Source organism: Formica exsecta, unplaced genomic scaffold, assembly GCF_003651465.1.
Source record: "Formica exsecta isolate Colony F162 unplaced genomic scaffold, ASM365146v1 scaffold272, whole genome shotgun sequence".
Taxonomy (NCBI): Eukaryota; Metazoa; Arthropoda; class Insecta; order Hymenoptera; family Formicidae; genus Formica; species Formica exsecta.
This window is the reverse complement of record NW_021849984.1, coordinates 172,678-181,139: the sequence shown is the minus strand read 5'-3', so window position 1 is coordinate 181,139 and position 8,462 is coordinate 172,678. Positions and strand designations below refer to the sequence as shown.

The 8,462-nt window shown below is 32.5% G+C and overlaps 2 protein-coding genes across 5 annotated transcripts in view; one reads left to right on the top strand and one right to left on the bottom strand.

The window, feature by feature from the left end:
• Positions 1–1,099: 1,099 nt before the first annotated feature.
• LOC115237110 (Golgi to ER traffic protein 4 homolog) lies at positions 1,100–4,307 on the top strand. The gene is made up of 6 exons (XM_029809962.1): positions 1,100–1,266; positions 1,356–1,434; positions 1,556–1,793; positions 1,873–2,011; positions 2,192–2,332; positions 2,427–4,307. The coding sequence occupies exons 1-6, from the start codon at positions 1,154–1,156 to the stop codon at positions 2,674–2,676; spliced, it is 960 nt and encodes a 319-aa protein (XP_029665822.1). The 5' UTR covers positions 1,100–1,153; the 3' UTR covers positions 2,677–4,307.
• A 299-nt stretch (positions 4,308–4,606) lies between these two features.
• LOC115237108 (serine hydroxymethyltransferase, cytosolic) overlaps positions 4,607–8,462 on the bottom strand; it is a 10,599-nt gene continuing 6,743 nt past the window's right edge. For all 4 annotated transcript variants that reach the window (XM_029809956.1, XM_029809957.1, XM_029809958.1 and 1 more), the window contains 5 exons: positions 8,189–8,382; positions 7,827–8,038; positions 6,919–7,743; positions 5,042–5,225; positions 4,607–4,931 (listed from right to left, as the gene is read on the bottom strand). In XM_029809956.1, coding sequence (XP_029665816.1) covers positions 5,059–5,225; positions 6,919–7,743; positions 7,827–8,038; positions 8,189–8,382 — 1,398 coding nt within the window. In that variant the 3' untranslated portion in view covers positions 4,607–4,931; positions 5,042–5,058. The remainder of the gene's footprint in view (positions 4,932–5,041; positions 5,226–6,918; positions 7,744–7,826; positions 8,039–8,188; positions 8,383–8,462) is intronic.

The following is an 8,462-nucleotide window of genomic DNA, read 5'->3' as shown; positions in this document are numbered from 1 at the left end:
GGGGCAAATAGATGAATTTAGAAATTTCCAATTGCAACCCAATTTAGAAATTTCCAATTGCAAAAATGATTCTAAGGGATGAAATCATATGTAGAGCGACTTTTTGCTTTTCTCGATATATCTCGAAAATTATTTGAGATATCTAAAAATGTTTTATACAAAAGTTTTATGATAAAAACATCTCTATTCAACCACATTAATAAAATTTTAAAAAAATAATTAGTTTCAAAGATTTTTGCCCTTGTTAGTCTTTAATTCTTTAATGCCAAAACGATTTATTTGCGGACACGGGTTTATTGACAAAATTGGCTTAGTGTCCTTTATAATTACCTGAAGTTTGTCGGTCTAATTCTGGAACATTTTGGTTGCGTTCGGGGAGACGCTATTACCGCTAACAGCGTCGTTCTATCTTTGTTATTTATTGAAAGTTGAACAAGAACAGAGCACGTTCATAGCGCTAAAAGCGTGCTCTTCGAACGCAGCCATTGTATATTTTCTTATTTATATGATGTTATCGTATATATATCGTGAGAAAGTTCGAAAACCGATTATACTCTCGCGATGAATTATTTTATTTACACACACACATACATATGGTGCATTTATTTCATATGTTATATTATTCTGTATATACATCTTTTTTTATTTACACATTAGTTGACTTAATTAATTTATATTAATTATAATTAAAACTTGATTAAATATAACGCAGTATGAATATATTTAGCGCATTATATTGTGAATTCGATATATATAGCAGCTTAATAGTAGAACAGAGCTATGAAATTAATAGTAGAACAGAGCTATGAAACCATTGCAATCGATAAAATACCGAAATACATTAGTACCAAAATAGTTCGTGTCACACGCGACGTACAAGAGATATTGCATTATCAATGCATGCATGAAATTAAAACGCAATAACAAAGAATGATTGTCCATTTTTAGAACGACACGCATGTGTTACCGTGATTTCATTAGGTAGGCGTAAGATTTCTTAATCGCACTTTATATACGTACATACATAAATAATCAATCTCGTCGTAAGCTTTGGAAAATTTGAATTACACATGTAGATCGCGCGCGGCATCGCGCCCACTGATGCCAACCATATATACAGCGTACAGTCCCGAGATTCCCAAATAGTGTAAACATGGCCTCGCGGTACAGTCACGGTGTTCAACGAGTTTTGGCGAAATTAGAAGCGTCGATAAACTCGGAAAATTATTATGAGGCCCATCAGATGTACAGAACTTTGTATTTCAGGTGAGCCAGCTGATCCGATCGCCTCGCGCCGTCAAAGCGCGCTCCCGCTCACGTAAACCTTCTGCTCGTTTAACCTCCTACGCTTACAGATATCTCGGCCAGAGAAAATACTCGGAACTTTTGGAATTGCTATACAATGGGTCAATGCTTTTATTACAGCACGAACAGGTATGTGAATATTACTTGAGCATTGTCGAAGAGGGTCTTTGGATTTTCACGTCCCTTTAAAAATAAATGGAATAAATTTATAAACGTTATATATCGTGTCGCCACCATATATTTATTGTAGCATGCAAGTGGAGCCGACTTAGGAATTTTATTTATCAATGTTTTAACACAATCTGGAACGGAGCCCACGCAAACCTTCTTCGAGAAGATTACAAGCTTGTTCAGCTTAATGAGCCCTGCATCACCGGAAAGAGAAGCGTTTGTGCAATTGGCTCTTAAATGGAGCGTTAAGAGTGCAATTTCTAATAAAACTGGTCATCCAGATTTGCATCAGAAGATAGCTCAAGTTTTTTGGAGAGGTAACTATTGAAATAATGACATTAACTTGTTATTAATCACCTTACACACTATGCATAAAGAACTTTATTTTTTAACCAGAAAAGAATTACATAATGGCAAGACAACACTTTATACATAGTAGAGATGGCTCTGGATGCGCAGCAATGTTGGTCGAACTTCACGAGCAACGTGGGTACATGAATGAAATAGACCTCTTCATAGCTCAAGCAGTCTTGCAGTAAGCATTTTGATTCTTATGACAATTTTAATGTTACAAATTTTCAACATTGTAATATAGAAAGAAAGAGAGCAGAAATATGAAATAATATTAAAAAATTTAAGAGAATTACTGAGAGATACTATTTAATTTAAAATAACATTTATTTGTAATCATAGTAAAATTATAAATTCATCTTAGGTATCTTTGTCTACAAAACAAAGCAACAGCGCAAGAAGCCTTTAATTCTTATACTTCAAGGCATCCAAAAATAAATAGTGGCCCACCATATCTTCTTCCTTTATTAAACTTTTTATTTTTTCTACTGAAAACAATTGACAGGTATGTTGTATTTTATAATATTCAACTGATACACATTTTTGTTGTGATAAGTTTATTATCAGTTTATTATCCTCTTTAATCTTATATTTTTCAGTGGTAAACTAGCAGTGTTTACAATTCTTTGTGAACAATATCAGATATCTTTAAATAGAGATCCGTATTATCGACAGTACTTAGATAAAATAGGCCAACTCTTTTTCAATATTCCACCTCCACGTCCACGTAATCAGGGATTATTCGGTTCGTTGTTACAATCTTTCTTCAATGGCCTGGAGGATGACGACTCGGACGACGAACAACGAAATACAGCCTCAACTTCACATGCTGCACAAGAACTTGATTGATTGAAGGTGAGACAACACTGTGCAGTGTGATGTTGATTATGAAACTTTTATATATTATTTCTCAATCCAAATACTTTCACCGACTGCTCCCGTGTTATCAAATAATAAAATTTCAAATCACAAATATGTTTGCAATTGAAAACAAAAATAGTAATTTTGGTTTGTATGTATGTGTGTATGTGTTTATGTGTGTGTGTCCTGATCACTGAGAGATGAAAGTTGTTGGGACGACTTTTCTTGTCAAAGGAAATTTATCAAAGTTGTAAGTTATGTATACTGAATTCAAAATAGTAATATTCACATCAGAAATTAACATTCTAATTATTTTATACATATCTAATAGATAATTAATTTTATGCATATTCTTTCTCTTTTAATCAAATAAGACAAATGTGCAATAATGAGATGCATATTTTTGCATAATAAAAACTCATTCTAGAAAAAACTATTTAAAACACAATAATTAATAATATCTAAAATTTGATAGAAACTCAAAGTTAATTTTATTTAATATCATATTTTACAAGATAAGGAAAGAAAATAAGCTTTCCGGACTAAAAAGAGTTAATATATGTGCGTGTCATTTTTCTATATATGCTGCTATGAATTCAGCAGTTATATACTTGGACTTTGAATAAAAAATCCTCGCCATTAGCTAAAACCTGTATACCGTATATATAATCACATCAATGTATACCTGCGTGTAATTGCTGGGAGATCAAAGATTTATTTTATATAAAGTAAAACACATGACAAATAAATGTGACATAATTATAGCTTCCATAAAAAGAATACTTAACAAGATTGCTTGTTGCTTGTGTTGAAAAACATTGGAGAAATAAATTATACCCGCAGAGCAACAAGCAATATGTCTATTTATTGGATTCTATACTGATATGAAAAAAGTTTAGAATTCTAACGAAAAACAAATACTTAGTTAAGGAAGTAAGATGACCATCACACTATGTAATAAAATTCTTCACAGCATTAATTTCAATAAAAGTAATATAATATTTTTTGCTGTGTACTAAAAAGGAAATGGAAGCATAAATATTCAGCTAATAACTTTAGCTTTATAATAAATATATCCTATATACACACATGTAAGTATATTGGAAAAATAACTTTGATTTTGTATTATCTGTCATTTTATTATAATTATTTGCAAAGTTATATGTTGTTATATCAATTTGTGATAATTGAATCATTATTATTCATATTCGTTATACAACAATTCAAAAATTTATATACAAATAATTTATATGCAAAAATTAAACAATGTATATTAATTTAATGTAAAGTAATATTACATGCATAATATTAATATTTTAGATTATATATTGTTGTTCTAAAATGGATATCTTATATGGGTATCACATCGCAGTCAGATCACGTGTGGGAATGCAAGATTAGTACTTCGAAAAATTAATTTAGGTATTATATTTGTATAAATCACTTGAAGAAAATATAATAACAAATAGCAGTTGCCCGATATATTATTCTAAATAACAGTTTCTCTTTCTGTCCTTCTAATAGAAACATTTAATTTAACAATTGTATGTAAATTAAGTGAAGTGTGGCAAATATGCCTGTCATCATGTTCCTAATTAAAGATATTTACTGTCTCATAATACAATGGATCATTGATACTCGCGTAACTTCTTTTAAACTATCGCCCATATAACCGTTTTCTAAAAAATTTTCTTATGTTGATGTATTCACGCAACTTTATGTTATTATATTTTTGCAAATAACTATTTATCAAATAAACAATAGCAAAGAATGATAAATGCATTAAGTTTATCGCAGATGTAATCAATGTGAAAACATATTAGAAAAAAATGATAAAATCGATGATTATAAATGATAATTAGAAATTGCATGTTATAAAGTATATAAAAAAAAGAAGTATCATGTGAAAACATCTTGATAATCATACATATATATTGATAAATTATACAAAATTAAGATTTGTTTATTTTACTTAATATTATGTTGTACATATAAAGCACAATCTTATACTTAAAAATGAAACCGGATATATTAAATACAATTGTGATGGTATTTATTTAAATATTTATATTTTATCAAAAAATAGTTACATGCATTTTTTTATTACAAAGTTTCTCAGGTAACTCAAACGAAAAAAAATTATTTTATTCTTGTAAAAAAAATACCTTATATTCCATATTATTAATATAAAACTCGCACAGCAATGTATTCACACAAAGTATTGTGTCATCGGGGTTATAAATCTGTACAAAAACGCGATATAAGAATGATTTCAAATATATAATTAATGACACATAAAATGAGAACAAATATTGTAAAGTTTTTAAAATTTACATTGAGTAAATCTACTTACGAAGTACTGTTGCAATATTAATATATCTTCTGACCAGGCATTGAAAATTGCTTCGAAAAGGTTTCTACTTCCTCCTTTAGTGTCGCAACTTTTGCTTTAATATTGTCGTCGGTACTTAATACTTTCTTGAAATCTGGCAGCTTCGGTCCCGAAATAGCACTTACTTTCTTAGAAAGCTGCAATCCTACAAGAAAATGATATAAAATTTATTTCACACGTAATCGCATTATATTTAAGCCTAAATCTCTACCTCTATTCAAATCACAATGTTTGACTCATTAATGCTCAGAAAAATGATTCCTCGAACAAAATACCGCAAATAACGAATGTAAATAACTATGGAATATAAGGTATTTTTTCGCAATTTGACAATCAAAATCACCGATCAATAACAAGTTTTCTAAAGCCCGTATCAGACTACGCATTGAAGATTGAGATTCAAGATTCAAGATTGAAATTTGACCAATCAGGACAAAGAAATTTTAGTTCCTTTTGTTCTGATTAGTCAAATTCCAATCTTTAAATTTCAATCTTCAATTTTCAATGCGTAGTCTGATACGGGCTTTAGACTCTAATGCAAATCGACCCATCGCGACGTGTACGCTCGATCATCTCGTGACAGTTGATAGTTCATGATTATCCACGGCAGTCTGTGTTAGTTCGCAGACACGCGGACAATACGTTAGTCGTTAGCTTGTTCTTTTAGCGTTGCTCGCATCACTATTATGTAGATGCCGTCATGAGAAAGATTCGGAGCTGAAAGTAATCCTTCGCGTAATAGCGATAGACTGCGGTGTCGCGGGAACAATGCCTCCTACCGTGTCGACGAAATTCTAAGAATTCATGAAATTGAAGAAGCGAAAGAATTTGTGCGCGCAGTGCGTGAATATGCCTGCCAAGGTCTCTAAGAAGGTCGTGGGCATGATCATACGAAGCCGAAAGTCCATTATGAAGGATGGAGTCATCACGGTATTAAAGAATTTTCATAAATCTCATCATTTTGACACTTCTTTAACCTCGTAACCGTTAGCCTGGCGTTCTCCATTTCTCTCTCTCTCTCTCTCTCACTCATTCGATGTGTATGATCATGATGAAAGAATCTATCGAAATTCTTATCTCGGTCTTATTATCCTCACGTACATAGGTCGCACACACATAATTGATATTAGATGAAAAACTTTATTCACACTGTGTGCAAATTTATTTAAATCCAAAGAATATTTGAGCGAAAATATACCCAGGCAGACAGTACATAGTTAAAGACTATGAGAGTGATATATTCCTTATACATAGATATATTTCAACAGGTTATAGAGATATAAAGAGATATTAATATCTATAGATATTAATATTTACACATTCTTATCTTTGATAAGACTTTATATATTAGAGCTGTGAGCATGTATATGCCTGAATTATATTAAAAAAACAAATACTTATATTTAAAATGTCTCAAATTGTTATCTTATTTGCATACATATGCAATATAATTTTACACATGTTCTCCAATTTGTGTTATATGTTTTCCTGTTTTACAAAGCAAGATGTATAATATATAATTACAAAAAAGGGACCCCAGTACTTATATAATTTCTTTTTTATATTGTACAACTTATTTACATAATTTATTATGACGTTCTATCAGCTGATTAGTCCATATTTGTAAAAAGTTATTAATCGCACAAGGAATTCCAGTGCATGAGAAGAAAAATCAAAGCGATTAAAATAATTTTTTTTATCTTCAAGATTGAAATTTGACCAATCAGGACAAAGAAATTTTAGTTCCTTTTGTTCTGATTAGTCAAATTCCAATCTTTAATTTTCAATCTCCAATTTTCAATGCGTAGTCTGATACGGGCTTTAAGGTTTAGTATTACCTCTATGTATGAATTCCGCGACTTTGTCAATGTCTTCCTCGACTAAGCCACGAGTTGTGAGTGCGGGTGTTCCCAATCTAATCCCGCTAGGATTCAATGCACTTTTATCACCGGGAACAGTATTCTTATTGCAAGCGATAGAAATATCTTCCAGAATCTTTTCTGCCTTTGCACCGGTGATACCCGTCGATCGTAGATCTACCAATAACTGATGGACATCTGTGCCATGAGTACTGATATTATAGCCATATTTTTGTAAGCCGGCGCACAACCTCTTCGCATTAGCCGTTACTTGTTTCTGATAAGCGAGAAATTCTGGTGTTTTAACTTGTTTCATAGTGGTGGCTATAGCAGCGATAGCGTGATTATGAGGCCCGCCTTGAAGGCCTGGAAAGACTGCCTGATTAATTTTACTTTCTATATCGTACATAATCTTCTTGCCATCTTTTGTAACGCTTCGAACGCCTTTTCGGTAGAAAATAACACCAGCGCGCGGACCTCGTAAAGTCTTATGCGTAGTTGTCGAAACAACATCACTATATTCGAAAGGACTTGGTATTATTCCGGCGGCAACCAATCCAGAGATGTGAGCCATGTCGCTGAAGAGGTAAGCATTATTTTCGTCGGCGATTTCGCGGAAACGTTTATAGTCCAGACACCTGCTATAGCAGGAAATTCCAGCGATGATAACTTTCGGTTTGAATAATCTCGCCTGTTTCGCGAGCCCATCGTAATCGATATAACCACTTTCAGGATCAACTTTATATGGCATCGATTCGAAGAAAATAGACGTAGCGGAAATCTTCTTATTCACCGTGAAGAAACCTACAGCGCACGAATAAAGCTTATAAAATAGTTTTTGGCAGATGCCAAATCAGATCAGATCAGTCTGTTATTCAAATTCTTACCATGAGTAAGATGGCCACCATCGGGCAAATCTAAGCCCATTATACGTCCGTGAGGCTCCATTAAGCCTGTGTACACCGCGAAATTTGCCGGACTTCCCGAATAAGGCTGTACATTACAGCCCCATTGTTCAGGATCTAAATTGAAGGCTTCCAAAGAGCGTTTTTGCGCCAGTAACTCGATTTCGTCAATATATTCGTTTCCGCCGTAATATCTGTGAATGTAAATATATGAAACGATCAAGTATTTCTCGATCTCTTCGATCTCTTCGATCTCTATATACATATAAATGATAATTGAAATGAAATGTATTTATAAGAGATTTATTATGATATGGAAGAGCAGTCGCGGTACAAAAGCTTACCTTTGACCAGGGTACCCTTCACTGTATTTGTTGTGCAGGCACGAACCTAAGCACTGTAAGACACTGAGGGATGTAAAATTTTCACTGGCAATCAGTTCTAACCCGCTTTCCTGTCGTGTCTTCTCCTTTTTCATCAAATCGAAAAGCTCGGGATCGGTGTCCCAAATATTATCATGGAGTATTCCTGCCATTTTCTGTCAACAAAGAATTTTTATATCAATCATAATTCTCCAATTTTGATCATTCTGTTTTGATATAGATAATATTATATATA

Coding starts and splice junctions, on each gene's coding strand:
- LOC115237110 (XM_029809962.1), top strand. CDS start 1,154: ATGGCCTCGCGGTACAGTCACGGTGTTCAACGAGTTTTGGCGAAATTA. Junction 1,435..1,555: donor TTTTATTACAGCACGAACAG/GTATGTGAATAT, acceptor TATTTATTGTAG/CATGCAAGTGGAGCCGACTT. Junction 1,794..1,872: donor AGCTCAAGTTTTTTGGAGAG/GTAACTATTGAA, acceptor TTTTTTAACCAG/AAAAGAATTACATAATGGCA.